General features: G+C 38.4%; 1 protein-coding gene and 1 long non-coding RNA gene across 6 annotated transcripts in view; one reads left to right on the plus strand and one right to left on the minus strand.

The window, feature by feature from the left end:
- The window catches only part of Nalcn (sodium leak channel, non-selective), a 198,647-nt gene that overhangs the window by 48,559 nt on the left and 125,087 nt on the right, over window positions 1–25,001 (plus strand). For 2 of the 3 annotated variants that reach the window (XM_090341914.1, XM_090341916.1), the window contains exons 7-9: window positions 1,797–1,939; window positions 2,071–2,175; window positions 9,226–9,312. In XM_090341914.1, the coding sequence (XP_090198040.1) occupies window positions 1,797–1,939; window positions 2,071–2,175; window positions 9,226–9,312 (335 nt within the window). The remainder of the gene's footprint in view (window positions 1–1,796; window positions 1,940–2,070; window positions 2,176–9,225; window positions 9,313–25,001) is intronic. The other variant, XM_090341915.1, reaches the window with a different exon arrangement.
- LOC150056716 (uncharacterized) lies at window positions 8,541–23,225 on the minus strand. Of its 3 annotated transcripts, none has more exons than XR_016537086.1 (3): window positions 23,132–23,225; window positions 12,777–12,864; window positions 8,541–9,635 (listed from the first exon to the last, which is right to left on the minus strand). It is a non-coding gene; the product is annotated as an uncharacterized LOC150056716 (long non-coding RNA). The 3 variants fall into 3 exon arrangements; XR_016537084.1 differs by lacking the exon at window positions 23,132–23,225 and adding an exon at window positions 16,137–16,299; XR_016537085.1 differs by lacking the exon at window positions 23,132–23,225 and adding an exon at window positions 15,234–15,339.

Below are 25,001 nucleotides of genomic sequence, written 5' to 3' on the forward strand. Positions count from 1 at the left end.
GGAAAAATTTTGACTGACAACCATCCGAGTTGAAGGATATGCTAATTACTGTGATCTAATCATTACAACACATTTTACACGTGCATTGCATTGTGACGTCATACACATACCTCATACATTCCTATAATTGTTATGTATCGATTAAAAAGTGAAAATATATTTAAGAAAACAAAAGAGGGCCAGGAGTATGGCTTAGTGGTAGAGTGCTTGCCTCTCATGCAGGAAGACCCAGGTTTGATTCCTCAGTACCATATACAAAGAAAAAGCCAGAAGTGGTGCTGTGGCTGAAGTGATAGAGCTCTAGCCTTGAGAAAGCCTAAGGACAGTCCTCAGGACCTGAGTTCAAGTCTCAGGACTGGCAAAAAAAAGAAAGAAAACAAAACAAAAGAGTCAGCACATATTGAAAGCATAGTCTAAGTATTAAGAACATGAGCATACATTAATGCATCACAGGCTTCAATTGAATAAGGCTACATTTTCCTGTTTGTCTCCATTTTTCTTTTAAGTCTCCTCATTTTCATTGTCACCTTTTGCAGTGGCTTGCTGCATTCATCCTTGCTTGGTTCTGCTCTGGTATTTTTTGCGTGCTTGTCCTCATTCCATGCACAGGCCCAGAGGCAGCGCGCACCACATGTAACACAACCCCATCCCTCTCAGTTTGAGTATTTGGCCATGTCATCACCACCTCCGTGGGCAGGTGTTCACTTATACCCTACAATTATTGCAGACCTTTATGGCAGCACAATTTCTTGAGGTCCTATGTATGCCAGTTTCATAAATAGCACAAATCACATTTGCTTTACAAATAACTTTGTTTTGACAGTGTATATATTTATTTGTAACTTTGTCATAAAATGTTCATAGCATTGAGCCAGAGTTTTCTGTTTTGCTGAAATGTCCAAGGCATGACAACATGCCAGGACTTAATAGTAGTCATCATTTCATCCTCACAGCCCAATGAGGTCTGTGCATAAAGGATGTCAGGAGGGGAAAAAAGTCCTTGCAGTTAGCTGAGTAGACCATTCCAGAACATCCTTGCAAAATGGTTATGTTAATCCTACTTCTATTCATCATCGTACAACCTGGTTACCCAGTTTTCCTGTCTTAGTCTCCCCAACTGTAAAGTACCTCCGAATGTTCTAGAAATAAAACACGTGTTTTCCCCATGGAACAGCTTAAGTTCTTTTACCAGAACTCTAAAAATCTACCCAAATATTTTTAAAATTTCTTTCCAAAGAATTATTTTTCCATGAGACAATACTTACCACGTCCCCCCAAATGAAATAGTCTGTTGTTTTACAACCTTACATCTAGGTGTTCAGTAACATCGTGGGATGTGAAGATAGACCCATCACATGAATTTTAAGTACTGATCAACACTCTCCCTGTGAGAAAGTGATTTCAAATGCAACTCAGTTTTCAGATTTACTTCATTTTGGTTAAAGCTGTGACAGTTGCTTTACATACTCAAAAAGGGAGGGCGCATGTGGTGAGCTTACTGCCTGACATGCCTTCCCTTTAAGTTATATCTCTATCTATAACCAGTTTGAATGTTCATTGTTTCCAATAGTAGACTCACAGATAAAGATAGAGCAAAATTATATTATCTCTCTGGAAGTTCAAGTACCCTCCTGTGAAGTCAAATACAAGAATAAGAGTAGAAGCTGTTGCCTGGGATTTTAATCTCTCTAAAGGAGCGCTTGTCATTGAGAAACTAAGCATGAACAAATACGTATTGTTCCCTGAGCAATGTTTCAAAGCCAGCCATTGCTCAGTCTGCTCTCTTCTCCTCACAGGCACCAGCATATTCACAGTCTATGAGGCGGCTTCCCAGGAAGGCTGGGTGTTTCTCATGTATCGAGCCATTGACAGCTTTCCCCGCTGGCGTTCCTACTTCTACTTCATCACTCTGATTTTCTTCCTCGCCTGGCTTGTGAAGGTACCAGAAACCATTGACCTTAAGCAAGTTTAGCTAGTGTACTGTTTCTGCAGGTCTTTTGTCTGTTGGTTGTTTTCCTTTGCTTCCACATTGCCAGTGGTTGGTAAGTGTGGTTTGCCATTCTCTTTCAGAATGTGTTTATTGCTGTCATCATTGAGACATTTGCAGAAATCAGAGTACAGTTTCAACAAATGTGGGGATCACGAAGCAGCACGACCTCCACAGCCACCACACAGGTATGGTGCCACACGGGATGCCACAGCTCACTCACAAATGCAGATTCCCAATGGTTTCTCCAAAGCACCTTGAGGGGAACACTGATGTAAATGGAATACTGTCAGGGAGCTCTTTGAAAACTCAGATGCAAGTGTTCGAACCCGGAACACCTCAGTGACACCATGAGGTCATCTGTAACTCTTCAGCAGCTCCACGGGAGCTTTTACTATGACCAATTGATTTGATTCTGATACTACAATTCTCAAAAGGGGCTTGTAGGGCAAATAGAGCACTAAGGAACTTCCTGCTTTTATGCACATTTATTTATGTACTTGGAAACTAGCTTATTGCTCCTTATCGACAGGATTAGCAATTTTGGAATGGAAAATGTATTTCATTCAGTATAAAATCAATCATAATACAACAAACGATGAGGAAAAATATCCTTTACCAGGGGGTCATGCCTGTGGTTATTTGAGGAAGTATTCTCATAAGCTCCCAAGACATTGGAAGTGATAAGATTTTACCAAAAGTAGCTGTGAAGTTCCGTGCACAGAACCACAGAGAGTAATTGAGTCTGCATGTCTTGCTTTGTTACCTTTGGTTGTATGCATGTTTGGTTGGGTGATAGGAATGGCAAGGTCAGGCAAAGGCATTTTTTTTTGTATGAATCCTTATGAGAGAAAGGAAAAGTTTCAAGACTAAAAGTAAAATGACTTAATATCTAATAATTATTATTTTCATTCCAAGTTGGAAATGAAATGGAAGTTTCTACATGTATGGATTTATGACAAAGATTTGTAGAAGGGTCAAGGTAGAAATTTTACTTGGGAAAGTTTGAAGTTAAATATGTATTGATGATATATTTAGATGCTGTCAAACCATAAATGTTTAGGAAAGGTCTTAGATACTGTAGCATCTTAATGAGTCTGTGGAAGTCTTGCCAGTTCATTATGGGTTAAATCATACTGTCATTCCATTTTGATAAGCAACATTTCAAACTTCGGAGAAAGAATTTCTTTTAATGCTCTCTACTTTCTAGATTTCCACATAGAGTCACCATCATCTCTTTTAGCCAGCTGTGAGTGTCCATTCTGAAGTGACCAGCACTTGAGAAGTATGTTTTCTATCACAGACATGGAGACATAAGTAGAACCTTGAATTGTGAACTCAGCATACAGCATTCAGTGCTCCTGAGAGATGACCTACAATGTCGTTAAACCCTATTTTCTTTATTAAGTAACTCTGATGGATAGACTCACAGCTGGAAAGGGAATGTTTAGATGCACACCTCATCAGCTAGCAGTTATAATAGAAACTGAAATGTGTAGAGCTTGAACAAAGTTGTACAAAATTATTTTAAAGCAAAATTGCACTTAATCAGGGAGGCATAAAGTCGGCAATTCAGAGGGAATGTGTCTAGATGCTCAACAGAGGTAATCACACAGAGAATTGTGAAAAACCTTCATTAAGAAAAATGCTGTGACTGAGGACCCAGTTGCTAAGCAACTGAAGCTCCTGCAGACAGCCTCCTGGTGAAACACCATTTAGGCAACCTAGCAACAGGCCTCAAGCCCCGCCTACCCTAATAACCACTTTCAAGCCATCCCAGATGCTTTTTTTTATGTGGATGGAAAGAAGAGATATCATTTGCCATGACTCTGTTACATTTATAAAAATCTAACCAGGTTCTGTGAACAGGACTTTGTCATAAGCACTCTGAAACACCCAACCACAACTTTCTAATTCCAAGAACACAGAGATAAAATAATGATGATGATTGTAAATCACACTGTTCTAGACAGGAAAAACATTCTTGCTTTTCTCTGGAAATGTGGTCGGTCCACAGTTTTATAGGTTTATTATCACCAAAGTGTTACAGAGGTCCTTTAGATGTCTCTGCAGATTTCCTCTGACAACCATGTGTAGAAGCACACTCATGTACACCTACGTGTTATGAGGGTACAGAATAAGCACTTCACTGCGCTGTCGCTCTGACATGGATCATTCAGAGACAACAAGGAATTAGTGAGGAGAATTGCATCTTTAAAATATTCAAACAGCTGGCGGCCAGTGGCTCCCACCGCCAATCTACTCAGGAGGCTGAGATTTGAGGATTGCAGGTCAAAGCCAGCCCAGGAAGAAAAGTCCATGAAACTCTAATCTCCAATTAACCCACAAAAAGCTGGAAAGCTGGGAATGGGGCTGTGGCTCAAGTGGTAGAGTACAAGCTTTGAACAAAATAGCTTAAGGACAGCACCCATTCCATGAATTCAAGGCTCAGGACCAGCACAAAAATAAAGGAATAAGGGCCGGGAGTTTGGCCTAGTGGTTAAAGTGCTTGCCTAGCATGCATGAAGACCCGGGTTCGATTCCTTGGTACCACATACATAGAAAAAAGCCGGAAGTGGTGCTGAGGCTCAAGTGGTAGAGCTCTAGCCTTGAGAAAGTCCAAGGACAGTGCTCAGGCCCTGAGCTGAAGCCCAGGACTGGCAAAAAAATAAATAAATAAAAAATAAAGGAATAAATAAATGGCAACATTTTTCAGATAAGTGATCATTCACAAAATGCCCCTAAAATACTTCACCGAAATAAATTACCCCCCCCCAAAATAATGTGAAGGTCTTATGGAAATATAATTCAATATGTAATAGCAAAATTGTAAATTGTAAATGGATAGAAGTCACGGAACAGGTTTCAATCCATTCTTAACTTCTATAAACAAGTCAGGCTCCAGTGAGATTTTACTAGAGATCTGATGAACAAATATTGTTCAGATTATGAGAGCAGGTATCTTCTAGATCTGTTCTGTGTGGTTGAATGCCCTTGCAGGGGTGGTCTCTGAATTATTTACCCATCCTTAACACAGAAGATCTTCAGGGATAGAGCTGATATAGGAAAGGAAGCTGCTTTGGAATTCTTTCACCTCTGCCCTTGAATCAGCAGGCTGAGAATATGCCTAAAGCAGCTTATATAGAGAGAATGTGCTGTGCTCTGTGGAAAGACAGAAAGGCACAGAAGAAAAAATGTATGAGCAAAAATGGAAAAACGTCTCCAACAACTATCAGTGAAGAATGCACAAATCAGTGTTCAAAGACTTTAGCAATATTTTGTTTATTGTGTCCTAAGGCCATCAGCTTTTACTTGAATATACATCATTAAATATGTAAGACGGCAGTTAATGAACAGGATTTCAAATAGGCCTGGGGCGATAATGAACTCCTTCCAGAAAGAAGATGTAGGAAGAGAACGAGGCATTCACCACAGGAACCAGAAATGAGAATAACATGTAGTTAGATCCAGCCATTAAGTCCATTACATAATAATGAGATCAAAACAATGCCCACTCATTATTTTGTGTCACAATTTTTACCCATTTCTTAAATCATTCATTTGGAAAGAACCCAAGGCATGTATTTTAAGAAGTTCAAAATAAATTTTAGATTTTACATTATTAATGTGTGTATGCTTGTGTGTTTGTGTGTATGTTTTGCATTTGTAAGTTTATTTAATACTTAGCAATTTCCCTTGTTTCCAAGATTTTTTTCTCTTATTATCCCTCAATACATAAACTGATTTTAAAGATATGTTGCCTGTAGGAAGCAAAAGCACTGAATTGTCATGATAATATTATAAAGTATATGTATAAATATATATTATAAATAATATATATATTATTAGGGCTTGAACTTTGCAGACTAAAAAATGACAGACTGGAAAGTTAATTTTCTTACTCAGCAATACATATCCTGGTGCTCAAAATAAATTCTGTTTTACCCAGTATATAGTGTTCCTTTCTTTTAATTTACTCATTTCAAATGCTATTATTCTCTTGATGTCTTTTAGTCCTTTATGAGATTTTATTTTTCTTAGAAATAGTATTATTGTTGCATAGAAGGGGTAAACATATTCTCATATATTGCTATTAGAGAGTAAGCAGGAACATTTTCTTTAGAAAACTGTTTAACAATATATAACAAAAAGCATATATATATGTGTGTGTGTGTGTGTATATATATATATATATATATATATATATACAAGAGAATCCTATTCTAACAACTTGTCCTAAGAATTTTGAAAAAGTAGTCAAAGATTTACATTTGAGAAGGTTTATAGGAGCATTTTGTTAAAGAAAAACAGTTTGAAAAGAGGAAGAATGAGACTCCAGTGAAAATATTCTTTGCTTTTTCTCATGAAACTGGAAACATTGAAAGGCTGGGTGGGGTGGGGGAAATGGAAGAGAATGGAGAAAGTGGGAACCTTGTTCAAGTGCATCACATTTATAAACGGATTTATCAGTGGTGACCCCTTCGTACAACTACTTAAGGATAAAATATACATGAAAACTTTTGAAATGATCATAATGATTATAAATTATGAAAATGAGATCCATGCAAACCATTACAATAATGATTGATTGTGTGTGTGTGTGTGTGTGTGTGTGTGTGTGTGTGTGTGTGTGTGTGAATGCAGGGCCTGGATACTCTCTTTAGCTTGCTTGCTTAAGGCTTTTGTTGGTTAATTGGAGATAAGTCTCGGATTTCTTTGCCTGGGTTGGCTTTAAACTGTGATCCTCAGATTTCAGCCTCTTGAGTAGCTAGGATTGTATGTCAAAGCCACCAAGTTCCGGCTAAGATTGAATTTTTATTCATATGAGAATCTACTGACAATATATTGCTATAGAAAAATGAGAGGTGTGTGCATGTGTGCGATATATGTTTCTATAAGATACTTAGAAGTTTTGAATGTTTGTGGAGGTTGTCTCTGCAGGGAATAAGATGTTTTATATCTCATCTACATTTTCTAAGTGTTAAGAGAAAACATGTTTAGTGACATAACAAGATGGAAACAAGAAATCACTGAACTTCTCTTCCTAACGACAAATGTCTGAGCTTCTGCAAAGGACAAATGTTCAAAATAAACAGTGTGGGCAAGATAAACATGTGGTTTCTCTCAAGTAATGTTGACAGAGGTTGTTTGAGTTGGGGAAAGAATTCCTTCCGCCTCGCTGCCTCATCTTGCCAAGAGCTGCCCTGTGGATTGGGATGCCTGCTGTAGCTGGACTTCTCCCATGGGGATTAGCAGAAAGGAAAGGGGTTTTGTTTCTTTCATAGGCTAGTATATCGTTACAGGGTCAGAGCAAGCTTCCAGGACAGGGCAAGCAAGGGTCCTCCCTCCTTCTTTGAAGGCTTAGCGACACTATGAAAATTCTCGGACATTGTAAGGCACTGGAGACGACAGAGACATAGCCAGCTCCCATGGTGGTCTACTGAAGGACTTGAGTCTTTAGGGTCCTGGCTTTGGCGGACTAGCCAGGCTTCAAAGACCTGTTGTTGTCTAAACCAGTGTAAGTGTGTTATAAGTGAGGAAATAAAGAGAAATCGAGCATGCTTGCTTTATCGTTATTCCATACAAAGGAATGACCTTCTAAGAACTATTTTACTGACAATTAAATTGATTCATTTGGTTTTAGCCGGCTGAGGAAAAATAATATAATGGAAAAATTAGTTTGGAATTGATCAAAGCAAATAAAAGCCCCAGGATTACTTTGTGTTGTAATAAGACAGTACAAGGTATATCAACAGAGGATTCCTAACTACTGAGTGACAGGATTCGATTTGTCTTTTGTCTTTAAAAGGAAAATCCCAGAATTCTGACAGGGACTTTGTAAGTCACATTATGCAGGTTTGCATCCACCCACATCTGTGTTCTCAGGACGAGCACATTGACAAAGGATGCGATTGATTCTACCATGAAGGATAGCTTTGAAATTTCATCTTAAAGGAAAACTGGATCCTGGAAAGGAACAGCATTTATTGTGACACTGAGTTTCTTAATTTTCCTATTTATAAAACAATAGTAGGGCCTGTGAATTTGTGGTTCCTGTCTCTCACTATCTCATGTAATTCTATGGAGGACATGTTTTTCTTCCTGCAAATGATCGGCTACTTCTGGCTAGGATTATAAGTCCTCAGCAATGCCCCTCACATCATCTCATGCAGATTTCCCTCAGCAATTACACGTTTCCACACAGGTCAAACTAGCAGGAGAAATAAAGATGGCAAAGGAACTGTTTGCATGTACAGAAAAGAGAGCTGAGATAGGAATAAAAGAAGGAGGCTTGTATTAGTATCTTTATATCTCTCACTCTTTCTCTCCTTCACACTTCTCTCCCCCTCTCTCTCGCACACACACACATGCACACAATCACCTGTGTGCACACATACATACCTAATGAAGTAGGAAGAAAAATATATTTGTAGGAAAACATTAATCCATAGGAAATGTCTTCCAGTTATTGATGGACCAGTACTCTTTTATGATAACAGAACATTCAATAAAAAGGTCACATAGATATCCAAAGGAATAGATTTCCAATTTTAGATGGTTATGGTATCTTGAATTTTATCACATACATTTTCTAATCCAAAATAAATTTCATCATTTCCTTCAAAACTGTGTGCATGAAATTTGTGTTGGGCAGTGGCTCTTGCTTAGTTAAAATAATTGCACCAAGTCAGTTAAGTAACATGCTAGTCTCCTATCATTTAAATAATACCAGACTCCTTCCCATGGCACATACATGCTCTGATAATTTTCTGAGGCCATTCTTTTAATTAACTCAGTGAAAAATTCCCACTATGTAAAGAAAAACATCCACTGCCTATAGTAAAATAATAGATAACCCAATGTTTTAGAATTTTAATTTACTTTTTATCTCAGATCTACTAAATCATCATCAATATAATGGGGATTAAATACTAGAGAATTTCTCTTGTAAAGTACACCTGAGCAATCATACACAAAGCCTGTGAAAGGTCAAAACTGCCTGGCACCTAACAAGTACTCAGTGAATGTCAGCTATTCTTGTTGCTCATATTGTTGTGATGATTCACTCACATCTTCGGTGTTAAAATGAACATAATGGAAATGATTCAGAATCCAAGTATACATCCATAAGAAGACACAAATTTTTGATAGCATAAAAGATATAGAAAGCTGGAGACACAGAGTTCTCAGTGTTCCTTATTAAATGTCTCTGACTCATCTCCCTCTTTGTCTTGAAGATGTTTCACGAAGATGCTGCTGGAGGTTGGCAGCTGGTAGCTGTGGATGTGAACAAGCCCCAGGGACGCGCCCCAGCCTGCCTCCAGGTGCAGTACAAAGCCATTTTTAACCATCACCCAGAAAGATCGTTGACTTGTATTTGATCCAAGGAAATCCACAGCCTCCAAGTTCTAGATTTGCCAGACTTCCCCCTGAGAAACCAGGGATGGGAATTTCCTCCACTCTGTACTTCCAGGACCTGGCATTCTTTTAGAGGCACAGTAGGGACTTTTCAAATTTGCACACCGGCAAGAGAATCTCAGCAGCCCCAAATCAGTAATGAGAATTATTGCTGTATTCGATCTTACTTAAGTATTTGGGGGAAGAGAAACAGGCATCATCAGATTCCAGTGAATCTTTTACTAAATACCTAGGAAGGAAACAGGTGTTAATTCTTATTTCATGGCTCCATATTTGAAAGATTGAAAGCAATAGGACCTGATGGTACTTCCTCACCAAAGCACACGCACGACAGGCATGGGGTAATGAGAGCCTGAGTTCCCTAGAGTCTTGGTGAGACTTTCCTCTCAAGGGACTGAAAGACGGGACCTCTGGTCCCAACCAGTGACCTTTCTTGATGCCTCCTCTATTCTAAGCAGCTGACAAGGCCCAAGAAACCCTTTTATCTCTTCCTCTATGAATAGCCATGGCATCTTTTCTTTCTTTGTCCTCTCCCATGATCTGAAATACCAGTGACTCATTAAAAGTATTTGATAAGCTGATACATGTACATATTGTGAAATGTTTACTACCACTGTGCTGGATAGCATGCACATAGACTTGCCGGGTACTTTGGTGTAGGTCTAAGGGAGATGGTTGTGTGAGCGTGTGTGTGTGTGTGTGTGTGTGTGTGTGTGCATGTTGAAAACAACCAAGTTCATTTTTTAACCATATTTTAAGGATACAATGCAATACTAAATTTGGTAACCATTTTGCCTGTTAGAACTTCACAAATTAGTCATCTTGCGATCAAAATGTTGTACTTTTCTAGACGCTCCGAATGTCTGTCCAACCCTTCCCCACTGTAAGGCCACAGGGAATTACCACCCTACTCTCTGCTTCTAGATGTTTCTTGTCTTCTAGTCTACATAAAAGCAAGATTAGAAAGTCTCTGCTTTCCTGTGTATTACCCTTAACACAATGTCCTCCAGATTCATCCATACTGTTGCCAGAGGGCAGGATCTCCCATAGCTGAACGTTCTTCTCTTGTGCAAATTACCAAATGTCCTTTATCTTTTATAAAACATATATAGCTTATTGCTGTAGAATATAATCACTCTGTTGGGCTGTAGCACTCTACTTTTCCCATCTAATGAGATCTTGAGGCCCATTACTAAATGCTCTTTACCAGTGACCTTCCTAGACTCTACTGACCATAATTCCTCTATCTGCTCCTAGGAAGCCAACTCTTTTTAAATCGTGAGATCATATGTGATATGAGTGAATGCATGGAGCATTTATTCTTCTGTGCTTGAAATTCCCATAAATGAAAAAACTCATTCTTCATGCAGTAAGAATATTCATTTTGGTATTCAGAAAGCCTAGACATTAACACTACTAACAGCGTCTCTGCAGAAGTAATTATATTTGGCATGCTTTATCTATCTGAAAGGATAGGTAATAAGTTTCAATTGATTCAATTTCACAGCTGCTCCTAATTCAAACTTTCCAAACTTCACTAGAGACTATGAAAAGTACGGTGAAAATGAAAAGTAAGATGACCAAGGGACCATCTGTTTGCCAATGGGCAGAAAATCTGATCAGAGAGAAACTGTGTTTCATGTCTGTTTCCTTACTAATTACATTAGTAATTAACAGCCAAGTAAAATAGAGTGATTAAGACAACATACTTGATGTGCAATGGCCAAAAACTGTGTGCTGGTATTTACAGGTGAGCAATGCCATCACTAAGTAGGTTTGATTTGGAGCACACTCACATTGTCACAAACTATAATGACACTTCATCTCAGGCAATGAATATTCATTATTCAAAATTAGCCATTGGCTGGGATTTTAGCCCTTTGGTAGAGTGCTTGCCTAGCATGCACAAAGACCTTCCTCTGGCCACATGGAAGGTATCCAGTTTATTAGTCTAAAACATGTCTTGCCATCAACTATAAGTAGGTAATTTCATAAAATAGAATTAGTTGATGTGACTTCAATTTTTCCCATGTGTATTAAATTCAAAAAATGATGTCATTGATGGTTCTCTGATGGAGTGTTTTATGTGTAGCACTTCTCATTTTGTGTTTCTCTCATAAATCAATAAATCCATTGAAATGTACATTCCAATGAATCTGTTTCTCTATACCTATACATCTATATAAACATTCTACCTTATATCAAATATTCCTACTATTGCAGGATTTCTGCTAGCCTCTTCTGTACATTAAATGAATAATGCAATCTACTTCTTCTACACAATAATGCACGCTACAGAGCCATTTGTGGAGGGACAAATAGGCAGCTCTGGCCTGTAATTTGAAACTATGCAAATCCGTTCTGTGTACTGAGAGAAAAACTGTAATTATAATCAGAGTCATAATAGATATGCTCATTTATTTAATTGCAAAATCCCAAATTCAGAGGCAGGGAATGAGTACAGTATTGTTGGTCTGGTCAGGTATGTGTATAAGCTCTCTAATGTACTTGTTGAATTTTTAAATCAACTTAATATTCACTATGTTCATTTTGCTAGAGTACTGCTCATACTTATTGAGTTTTTAAGGAAATCCATACCATGTTTCCTAAGATTGCTTAATGTGATAGTTAGTCATGGTAAATATACACATTGCCTCGTAAATTTATTTCTAAGTTAGGAAAAACTAAGCAAAGGACTCTGTTGCCCATAAAATACCCCCCTGTATCATTCTGCCTGTCATGTCCCTCCGCTCGGTCTCCATCTCCTGTGCTCATCCTCTGGGATACCCTTCCTGATTCTGGTTCTTGCTATAGGAACAAGAGGTCTGACAGTGAACGGGAATCCTGGCAACATGCAGAAGCCAAGTCTTGTGGCTGGTTTCTCTCCCCTTGTGGCATAATTTACCTCCCCCCATATGCCATCTTCTACCATATCTGCTTTGTTCATTCTTCCTTCCCCAACTTCAGACAACCTCCTCCCCACTCTACAAAGTAACACCTAGTAGAGCATCTTCTTTGATGTGGAAGAACCCATTCTATTATAGCCTCTTAGAGGCTCTTAGAGAAGAAGCTCTAGGGGCAGACATTTAATAGCTATGATACTTACTAGTGGCGTGACCCTGGGCATGCTAATGCAAAATGGGGACTATAATACAAATAATAACCTGTAAAACCTCTTTCCTGAGTTTGACAGGATGACGTATTTGGGTTTCCATCAAGAACTTTTTAGTTGAAAGGAACAAACCACATGCTCACATATCGTTGTAGGTGTATGACAGGTAACTGCTCTTCCTGTGTCATTTTCTCTCTGTTTTGGACCACATGATTTTTCCATTTCTATTTCTGTCTGTGCATTTGTCTATTCACTCACCTTGAACACTCTACCTTTCTCCTTGTTCTTACTTGTTAACCAACATGGCTGATGATGACTAAATTTAGTGATATCTCAATCAGGAAGTCTGAAAGAAAATCACAAGAAAAACATCCATGGCTGAAGGTGAACAAAAGGAAACCATTTTTATAGGCCACAAAAAACAAGACTTTGATAAGAAGAAATAGGTCATAAGCTACAGGTCTACCTACTTAAGCAAAGTAGAGTCATCTTTTAGTATCAGTGGGGCATCAGAACCAGGATGGAGCCTTGTTGAATCCCAAGTTTGATGGATGTTCAATTTTCTTATATAAAATGTATAGGCATATAAACTGTGTGCAGCTTGCTGCATAGTCTGTATGATCTCGGGGTGCCTTAAAATACACAATTACAGATTGCTTAGAGAATAACTACAAGGAAAAAATGTTTACCTATGTTCAGTACAGGTACAATTGTTTGATTTCATCTGCAATCTATTGAAACAATAAACACAGGTCCCATCTACACAAAGGACCAACCATATTGTTTTCCTACAGCATACACTTAAAGTACTATGAATTTTTTCCTTCTTAATCCTGTCTGAAAACTTGGTACTATCTCTGGCTGCAGAAGCCACTGCTCACCTAGCATCATGAGCATCATGCAGAAGCTAGAGAAGAATTCACATTTTAGTATTTGTGAAGTAAGACTTCACCTCAGTAATTGTAACTCAAACACATAAGTCTATACAACTTGAAATACATATTAAATGCTAACATGGCTATTACTGTCTAACCCAAATCTCAAGTCAAGTCCTTCCATGTAAGATAGATTTTTTAGGAAAACACTACATGATTTTCATGTACCTACAAATGAATGATTTGTAAATTGGTGCCATTTTAAAATATACTAATTCATTGCATTACATTATTTTAAAATGTTACACAATAATTTAGAGAGGCAGATAATGAAGAATATTTATTCATCTATCATTATGAATAATAATAGCTAGCATTTATTGGCTACTCACAATGTGTTAGGTTCATGGTGTTTTATAGGTTTTAAATTACTGAGTGTTCACAATAACACCATAATTCTAGCTACTGGCACAACAGCAAATGTAACTCAAAGGTTATATAGCTAGTTAGGAATTGGGGATTTCATTTTGGGCAGTCTTTCTTCTATAATTAATCACATATTTTCTTTTCTTTTTTTGCCAGTCCTCGTGCTTGGACTCGGGCCCTGGGCACTCTCCTTGGGCTTTCTCAAAGCTAGTGCTCTACCAGTTGAGCTACCACAACAATTTTGGCTTTTTCTGTGTATGTGGTACTGGGGACAAGTCCAGGGCTTCACGCATGCTAGGCAAGCACTCTACCAGTAGGCAATACCCCTGGCCCTCTTTGTCTTTCTTTTTTGGTTTGTTGGTTGTGGGATTTGAACTCTAAGCCTGGGCTCTGTCCCTGAGCACGCTACCATTTTAATCCACAGCACCCCTTCTGGTTTTCTGGTGGTTCATTGGAGATGAGTCTCTTCGACTTCCCTACCCCAGCTAGCTTTGAACCTCAGCCTCCTGAGTAGCTAGGATTATAGGTGTTAGCCATTAGCACCCATTTTATTTTTCATTACTGTATAATATCCTTTTATAAAAATATATGACAGTGTGGTTATTCATGTTCCAACCTGTGTACATGGCCTTTTCTTTTTTGCTGTTGCAACTTTCTGTAACCCAACTTCTCCATGCCTCTTTATGCCCAGGTTTGAGACTGGAGTAGTAAATGCTGAGTTTAAGGATAAGAACACCTTCAGCTTTTAGGAGATAAGGCCTATGGCTCCTGGTGCCAGTGACACATTTTTTTAAAAATAATTTCTAGCTTCTTGAAAGTGATCTCATTGTTTTACATCCATTTCCACACCTGTTGTCAGATTTTTCTACTTCATGGCACACCATGACACCAAAGGATATTAAATTTCCATCCTGCTGATTAGAGTCTTTATAGGTGTCAAACTTTTTAAATCTATGCCTAGACCACTTCTGACTTGCTGTGGATTCGTGAGAAATCTGCAGATTGCCTACTTACATCATTTTCCCACTTAGAAGATGATCCTTCTAAATGGCTTTCAGAAATTTTGCATATTTCTAAAGGTTGTATTGCTTCTATCTAAATAAGGAGACATCAAAATATCAGATACAAAGATGAATGCAAAATATTAATGTTGGATGCATCGATACATATTTTACTCCCTACTGTCTCATGGCAGCATTTCACATAGTAATACATAACCATTTAGAAAGTTCCTTGAATGTGTGCTTAAATGTAGGTCTCAAAAAAGCAAAAGAAAATTCTAATTGACCCTATCAGCCTCAAGCAAACCTGCTCTGGAGCTATTTCAGTGCCGCTTTTGAATAAGCAGCATCTGCTTGAAAGGGTCACTCTAATGTGTGATAAACAGAACTTCATTAAGTGGGCTCTCACTCACCAGCTACTGCTGTGAGCAGCCATTTTCCCTTCTCAGGCAGGAGTTTTCATCCTTGACAATTTGACAGATGTGGCTGCACACTTCATGTCGTCTTCTCACATGCACATGCCCAGTGATCTATTTTCATAAATAAAGGCTCTGACAAGAAAATGAAGGTATACACAAGATCTGGTGTGAGCTGGCTTGGTTTCCCCTGTGAGCATCTCATGGGGCACCTTCTGTGAAGCACTGAGGTAATGGGCTCTTCCCATAAGTAGGTCAAATTGTGGGTGAGAATATGCCTATAGAGTAATGCTTTGTGAGAAAATTTCCACTGGAGGTGGGGATGAGGAGGAGATAGACTTTGAGACAAGTATGTTTCAAGTGCTGGTGTGACATCCCAGACACTTCTTGGAATGTCTGTCTTCTTAATGAATCCTTCCACAGACAGACAGATGTTCCAAGAACTGATGCAGCCCATGAGAATTTATTTCCTTCCACAAACTAACCACTTCTATACTCACGGACACCCGTGAGGAAAGCTCACAGTGTCACTAAAACAGAGTGCCCAGTGAGTACTTGGGATAACTTATTGCCTCTCTCTGAGCCTTCATTTCCTAACCTGAAAAACAGGGTTAAGAGTAGCATATGTATTTCATACGTATTTGAATCAATTTATCAGGGTACCACATGAGTTTTGTATGTATTAGAATTGATTCACATGCACTGTCACGCCAAGGATGTGAGAAGGAATAGAGCACTAAATGTGCCACTTCAGGAAACAGCTTCTGCAATGTCTCCTTCCACACAGATCTGAAGTCCTCTCGTGTACTTCCATCCCTAGATCTTAAAAGTATGTTTCTTTTTTCCCTAATTGATTACTCGGGAGTGCATTTAGCGACAGGCAAGGTTGTATGCATGTACCTCGTGTTGCCTTGAAGCCCATTCAGTGCAGATTGTTTAAATCAGCTCATTAGCATTCTCTTGTGTAGACACTCCCACACACATTCACACTCAGTTTCCAGCATCAGAACAAAACCAAATGGTAGAGTAACTTTGCCTGTCTACCATTATTTTTCTAGACACAGGGAACATGAGAGGAGAAATTTATGGATGAGCTAATGTTTTGAGCAAAATGAGGTCAACATGTTGATAATGAAATAATGTAGGGACACACAGCGGTGTTCTGTAAGCTGGTGTACATCATCAGTGTCCATTATGACATCGTATTCTGGAAGATTATGTTGCCCTATTTGAAGCTTCCATAAATAAAATGCACTGGGTTTTAAAACAATGAGGAAAGACAATTTAATTGGGTGGATAACAAGAAAAGTTCCATTTACATGTTCCTTACTTCTACAACCAAATCATTGCTGCCTTAATTACAGTCTCTACATGCTTAGGAATAGAGTCTGTGTCTCCTAATACTTAGAAGAGCATCATATTGGTGTACATGCTGTGGTGTTATGGGTCGTGATGAGTCCATGATGAGAAGGAGACTGTGTCCATCCATACTGTATAACCTAGAATAATGAGCTAAGCACCTTTGAAAGTCCATAAATGGTCTTCCATTCACCCATGGATCATTGTGGTTTTTGTTTTTTGTTTTGTTTCGTTTTTTAATATGAGCACAGTACCCAGATAACAGCACCACTCCATGGAAGGAAGAGTCAGAAGGGCTGTGGCAGCTAGATGCTTAACAGCCATGCGAATCGGGGTTGTTTAAGCCACTTAGGCTTCTAGAGTAGTTGTTAAATTTTACTCATGAATACCTCTGGTGGTCTGAGCTGATCACAGCTGAACTCATTCAGGCTTCTGTGCTCAGCTACTCATGAGCTCACATCTCTGTTCCTAGGCGTGGCTTCCTGTCAAATGGCACAAAAAGATACTGGGGTCCAGAGCTAATGTGCAGCAGTCAGGATGGTGTGTCTGTGTCACAGCTCCAGGTTCCAAAAGCAGTGGAAGTTAAGCAGTGGAACTATGTTCTAACCCCAGAGTAGGCAAGGCCTGTATTATACAAGTCCTCCAGACCAAAGCAAGTCACATGAGGAGTTCAGAACCTGAGTCAGTGTGGAAGATACTGCCAAGGGTGTGAATACAGACAGAAAGATTCAATTGGAAGCCACCAAACTCTTCCACACAGATTAAAAGAAACTTGAAAGTGACTAAAATCACTGGCTTCATATTATAACTCCAACACAGCACTTTGGCTTTTCCATGGAGAATGTATCCCTTCTTGTGAAAATCTCATTTATGCTGCTGAGTCGGATCTAGTGATGGAAGTATATTAACCCTTACAAATACTAGCACATCAATTTATAACATCGAGGCTTACTTTCCTATGGTAAAAGAAAGGCTGCCCTCATGCCGGCCCAAACATATTTTTTTTTAATAAAACTCCTCCTTACTTCTCCAACAACTCACCTTCTTGATGTGCAGGATTCTCTTTCTCTCCCTGCCCTCCACCACCTCAAAATTAGATTACTTGTAGAGTGCTGCAACTGAAAAGGGTATGTGTGGACTCGGCACTGATATGGCAGGGAAGTTACTTTGGGGTCTTTTTCTACCCTGGCTTGCCAAGGACAGTACAGTGGGAAAGAGAGCTTCCAGAGATGGGTGTGCTTTCAGTATAGATGTAAACACATTTCTCCTGAACCAAAATTTTTTTATGTTAGATGCAATCCCTTTCATCATCGCTTTGATTAGAAAGACAATAAGCAGTCAGATATCTTCTCAGTCAGGATGTGCTATGTACAAAGGGGAGGGTTATTTTAGATTTTGCACAGTTGGTCTTTGACATTATTATATTCTTGTTCTTACATTTGTGGCTGACATGTAAGATAGTTTCTGAAATTTTCACCTTGTAATTGTTTTGTTCTCCAAATGTTTATTTTGAAAAGTTTATTTATCTGAATATTTATTTCAAAATGTAATTAGAATGCAAAGGTTAGTACATGAATAATGTGATGCTTCATGCACTTGTTTCATGCACTCAGCAGAAAGTAAAAGAAAGATTGAGCAGTAATTTTTTTATCCTAAGTTACAAGCATCGAGTCCTCTAAAGCCACTTGTGTGATATGTTGGATGTTTGTCTATGGAACTTTCATAATCTTTAATAATTATTGCATAGGAAAAATTATTACCTAGAAGATTTAATAGAGTTCTCATAAAGTGATTAAACCTTTCTACCACTAAAATGAGACAGTTTTAGGTATTTTGAAAGTCGAGAAATTCTTATGGTTTACCTCAAAATTTGTTATTCTTCTGCTTGATTTTTCATTTTAAACCTTCTTATCCATTAGTCACTAGTTGTTTGTCTGGCTTTAAATTATCAGTGATTTTCCAGTATGCCATACAAGAATTACAGAATTCAAGATGCCTAATCTGGACCAGGTTATGGGTCATCTATTCCCACCTGGAAGTCATGTCTTAATCTAAAGACATACATGTGATATCCATGTCCAATGTGAATAACCAGTGTGACAACGAGGTTAAATCAAGGTCAGAATCAAGAGTTCAGTTCAGCTCACCTTGTCTTCTCATGGGTAATCTATCACACTAGAATAATCTCAACACCATTCGACAAGGAACAGATAGCCTTCACAGCTTTCAAATCAGCCTTCCATTGGACCACAGACACTTGGGGGGAGGGATTGTGATTCTTATTGGTTCTACTGTATAAGCAGCACCCTCAAGTGTTCAAAGTACTTCAAGAGAATATGTTCTTTTTTTAATTGTAATTAGTAAAAGGGTTACATGATATTTGCCAGATAGAAGGTGCATTAATTCACATACACTGATACCCTTTCACATGTCTTGGTACCCATTACCCTCCCCCCCAAACCCCCGAAGAGAGTATGTTCTTAAAATACTGGCCAACCATCTTCAGTAAGTCACCAAAAAATTATACACTGTGATCAAACAGGATTCATCACAGGGATGCAAAGCTGGTTCAACATACACAAATCAATATAATTCAACACATCAACAGGAGCAAAGACAAGAATCACACGATTGTCTCAATAGATGCCAAAAAGGCATTTGACAAGATCCAACATCCCTTTATGCTAAAAGCTCTGGAGAAACTAGGAATCCATGGAACATTCTTCAGTATAGTAAAGGCTGTGTATGACAAACCCACAGCTAGCATTATACTTAAGGACAAAAAGCTAAAACCATTTCCTCTAAAATCAGGAACAAGACAAGGATTCCCATGCTCTCCACTCCTCTTTAACATAGTATTAGAATTCCTAGCCAGAGCAATAAGGCAAGAAGTAAACATAAAGGGGATCTAAACAGGGAAAGAGGAAGTGAAACTTTTCCCTCTTTGCAGATGACATGAATCTGTATTTAAAAAACCCTGTAGACTCCACTCCCAAGCTGCTTGAGCTGATTCAAAACTTTGGAAAGGTAGCAGGGTATAAAATTAACCCTCAAAAAGCAACTGCCTTCCCATATGTCAACAATGAGAGGAACGAGGCAACAGTCATGAAAGCAATTCCTTTTGCAATAGCCTCAAAGAAAATAAAGTACCTAGGAATTAACTTAACTTTAAAACCCTGAGAAAGGAAATTAAAGCTGATCTGAGGAAATGGAAAAACCACCCATGCTCCTGGATTGGAAGAATTAACATCATGAAAATGACAATGCCTAGGGCTATCTACAAATTCAACGCAATACGCATCAATATTCTGAAGTCATTGTTTAAAGAAATAGAAGAGGCAATCCAAAATTTCATATGGAATAATAAAAGACCCCGTATAGCTAAAAGACTTCTTAGCAGAAAGAACAGCGCTGGAGGAATTTCAGTACCAAACTTTAGACTCTGTTACACAGCTATAGTTACCAAAACATCTTGGTACTGGCACAAGAATAGGCCCGAAGACCAATGGAATAGAACTGAGGACCCAGATATTAAACCACAGACCCATGGCCATCTAATCTTTAATAAGGGAGCAAAAAATATAGAATGGAAGAAAAACAGCCTCTTCAACAAGTGGTGCTGGCAGAACTGGTTAAGCACCTGCAGAAAACCTTCTTTGTCACCCTGAACTGGGATTAATTCCAAATGAATCAAAAATCTCAAGGTAAAAGCTGACACACTGAAAACGTTACAAGAAGGAATAGGAGATACACTAGACCTCTTTGGCACAGGGCTAAACTTTCTTAATAAGGACCCAGAAACACAACAAATCAGAGAAAGGCTGGATAAGTGGGACTGCATTAAACTGCAGAGCTTCTGTATGGAAAAGGACATAGCTAGCTAATAAACTAGAAAGCCTACAGAGTGGGAGATCTTCACTAACCATACAACAGACAAAGGCCTCATATCTAAAATATATCAACAGCTCAAAAAATTGAATCACTCCAAAACTAATCTCCAAAGAAACAACCATCCCATCAAAAGATGGGCCAAAGACTTAAAGAGAGTCTTCTCTGAACAAGAAACAAAAATGGCCTATAAACACATGAAGAAATGCTCAACATCTCTGGCCATAAAAGAAATGCAAGTCAAAACAACATTAAGATTCCACCTCACTCCAGTTAGAATGGCCAGGATCAAGAAATCTAATAATAACAGATGCTGGAGGGGATGTGGCCAGGAGGGATCACTACTACACTGTTGGTGGGAGTGCAAACTCGTTCAACCACTATGGAAAGCAGTATGGCAGTTCCTCAAAAGACTAAACATAGAGCTCCCCTATGACCCAGCAATTCCACTACTGGGCATTTACCCAATCCTCTAGAAACAAGGACATACTAAATCCACCAGCACAACAATGTTCATTGCAGCACTATTTACCATAGCAAAGATATAGAACCAACCCAGATGCCCCTCAGTTGATGAGTGGATCAACAAGATGTGGTATTTGTACACAATGGAATTCTATGCTGCTGTCAGAAAGAATAACATTGCCCCATTTGTAGGGAAATGGAAAGACTTAGAAAAAATCATATTAAGTGAAGTAAGCCAGACTCAAAGGAACATGGGCTCAATGGTTTCCCTCATTTGTCATAATCAGTAGACACCTTGGGCTCTCCTAGCAGAGATTTACAATAGAGCAAAACCTAGATACATAAGGCCATATAGGATGACACTAAATGAAAGGACCTCCAGGATATAGAAACAAAAGCTCTATAAGGAGTGATTGTTGTCCTTACGTACTATGTTATATCTCATCTTTTTTGCTGTCCCTCGACTATCTCATATTGTTACAGTATTTCACCTTGTTATCTGATATATTGTACATGTGCGTATTTGGTTATCTGAACTCAGATAGGATTGGGGGAAAACAGGATGAGGGCCAGGGTGGGTGGAGGGAAATGGGGACCAAGTCATGAGAAAGGGTATCAATGTATGTGAAGTAATGCACCTTCTATCTGTTGAATATAATGTATCCCTTCTATTATTACAATAAAAATATAGGAAAAAAAGAGCGTGTTCTTGACTCTGAATTTGAGAGGGATGTGTAGGGAGGAATTTTGATATATATCTTTGTATAGATGTATCCTAATGTACGATCATAATATTATTTAAATCTGTATGTGTTTTATTCTGTTTTGATCTTGACAGCATTTTAGAATTGTGTAATTGTGAAATGGCAAATAATGTGAGAGGTCACCAAAATAATCTCTTTCAAAGATGTTTTTCAATCTTGAATTTGCCACACAAATCACTTGGGGACAGGTGGCAAATTCAGATTCAGTAAGTCTGAGGTGGGGCCTGGGATTCTGAATTTCTAATCATCTCCCAGGGTGTGGCTATTGGTTTAGGAACCACAGTTTCAATAGAAAGGATTCTGGCATATTTTTATGCCTTAGAGATAATTCTATTCTAGTCTCTTCTTCATTCTTTGATAATTGCAGCTGTCACACAAACAAGTCATTTTTGGAGTTAAGCCAAATTTAAAACAGCAGAACTTGTGTCTCATTTCCATAAAGTGTAAACTGAAATGATATTGCAATTAAAAAGAACTTAAAAATTGAAATTCATCTGTCTGAAAAGGCTTATATTTAATATAGAGAACTATATTCACATGTGCATCCATATCCATATATATGTACAAATATATACAGAAACATATATATGTGTTTGTATACAGCTCCCTAAAAATATGTAGGTAGATTGTATCCTTGTGTTGAATAAGGCAAGAAATCTTAAGGTAGATAATTTTTTGTGGCATTGATTCAACTTGAAGATTTGTCTTCAGCTTTCATACGGAAAAAGTAATAGAATATTCAAATTTAGGCTTCCCTATAGATATAAACGTAAGTCAGAACACAGTGTTACTAGCCATTCTGCATTATGGAAAACAATGACAGCCAGTTTCAAATATCGGTTGAATTTTCTTTTTATGTTCAAGTGTATGTGCTACCAGCTCTAGTATTAGGGCTGGAGTTCCTGATTTTAATGTCTAAATTTAACTGCTATACATACTTATCACCTTAATTGTTATTTAATATTTGGAAGTTATTACCTTGGAGAAAATCACCTAAGCAATGGTGATTATAACATATCAAAATCCATTGTAGGTGATTATTTTAATGACTCTATACCAACAGAGACGTGTAGACATTCAGACAAAAACCAGCCTAATTACAATGACAGCACCGAAGTGAAGCTGTGACAGTTACAAGACCAATTTAAAAGTTTTTTGACAGCCATGGATAAAAGCTTTGTTTGGACCTTTCAGTAATAACAGTTTATTTAAGACGTAAATACATGGCTATGGAAAATAGAAAGAAAAAGTTGTGGCTTTCCTGTCATGCAGATGAAATGGAAATCAGTTGAAATGTTTTTTAATAGAACATTATGTGGAAAAAAATATAGAGAGGGAATAATAGTTAAGGAATTTATCTCTCTCAATGCAAAGAAAGACTACATAACAATAGAAATTCTAACAGGAATAGAAACTCACCCACTAGGTGCTCATCTCTGGTAGGAAGGTCAGTAGTTCCTGCAAGTGAATTCAAGTGCATATAAGCGTGTTGATTGGCAGTTCTGGAATTTGATTTTATATTACCTTTCAAATAAAGGCAAGTGGAAGTAAGAATGCATCTACACCCATGGTGACATGAAATCACAAAAAGTCTGTCTTTCCCATGGCTATGACATCTCCTGGTTTATTAGAACTCCATCGCTGTTTTATCCCTTGGGTCTGCACTCAGTCAGATGCAGTGTAATTAATTCTTTGACATGGAAAAATTAATTCCTCCTTCCTGACAGAAAAGAAATACCCACAGAATTGCTCTCATTTTTCTGAAAACCTTTATAAGAGCATCCGTAATATGTAATCATTTCTCAAAGCACTTTAGATATGTTGACCCATGTTCATGTGACTGAGAAGAACACCGAAGCACTGAGAAGTTCAAGTACATCCCCTGGGGCACAGCATCCATAAGAGGTGGTGTGCTGGCTCTAGGCATATTGGCCTGGCACCCTGCTGTCAAGGGAGAAAGTGACAATGCAGCTTTGCTGAAACCCCACTGTGGATGGATGCATGTGGGCAGTATTTACCTTACTTACCCCTTTGCAGGCTGAAGAGTTTCCCAGTCACATCAAGTGGCAAGAACATGTGGCATGTCCAGCCACATGGGAAAGAAGCAGGGCTCCAGGAAGAGGAGCCATAGGGCAGAGGACTGAGGGTTGGTGTTCAGGATTAGGCGCTTGGCTCCTAAGCATGGACTTCTCCCTCTACTTCTCATTGTCTGGAGCCTTCTATCATCAGCTCTATTTAGATGTTCTCTACTCCTACATTACAGGACAGACTTTAAACAAGCTTATGGGCAGAAACTGGTTCTACAAAGCTCTGAGCTCTGTAAAACACGAGTCATATATCCTACAATAGAGAGTCATGGTGGAAATTAAAAGAAACAAACCAAGTCATGCATGTATAACAGGTGGAACATAGTAACATTCAGTGACCATTGTAATACTAACTTTATTTATTTATTTTGCCAGTCCTGGGCTTGAGCTCAGGGCTTGAGCACTGCCCTTGGACTTTCTCAAGGCTAGAGCTCTACCACTTGAGCCTCAGCACCACTTCCGGCTTTTTTTATATATGTGGTACCGAGGAATCGAACCTGAGTTTTCCTGCATGCTATGCAAGCACTCTTACCAGTAGGCCAAACTCCCAGCCCTGTAATGCTAATGTTTTGAGTGCTTATTTAATCTCATCCTCAACACGGGATATAGATTTGGACAAGACACAAGTCCAAATCCTGGATCAATCTTCAGTACTCACATGATACCGAGGAAGTTATTTTACTTTTCAGAACTCCAGTGTCCTGAGTCCTAAAAATGCAGTCACTTCTTGGGACTGTTATGAATGTGAATTAAGCCAATCTCTGAAAAGTACCTAAAACAGATCCAAGAATTAAACAAGTATAATGTAGATATCAGCCATTGACATTATAAATTGTACTTTTCCCACAAGTATTTATGAGATAAATAAGAATATATGTATATATATATGAAAGAGAAATTGAAGTGAGCTAGATGATAGATTTCCAAATAGTATTTCAGTTTGTCCCACTTTTCCAGCTTTTTTGGATATTTCTAAAATATTTTCATCTTCAGTCATTCTCTATTCATTCAGAAACACAGGCTAAATACATACTTACATGGTCAGTGAACATTAAGATGCAAGTTGTATACGAATTAATGGAAATATATTTTCTGTTTGTAGCTGAAGGTCCCTGAAGCGATCTTTCTACTCATCCTTTAGTTTCTTGAAGGAAAAGACCTGGTTTCTGTCTGGTTAGTGGAAAGGACTGTAATCCCGTCAT

This window comes from Megascapheus bottae, chromosome 11 (genome assembly GCF_031878675.1).
Source record: "Megascapheus bottae isolate mThoBot1 chromosome 11, mThoBot2.hap1, whole genome shotgun sequence".
Lineage (NCBI taxonomy): Eukaryota > Metazoa > Chordata > Mammalia > Rodentia > Geomyidae > Megascapheus > Megascapheus bottae.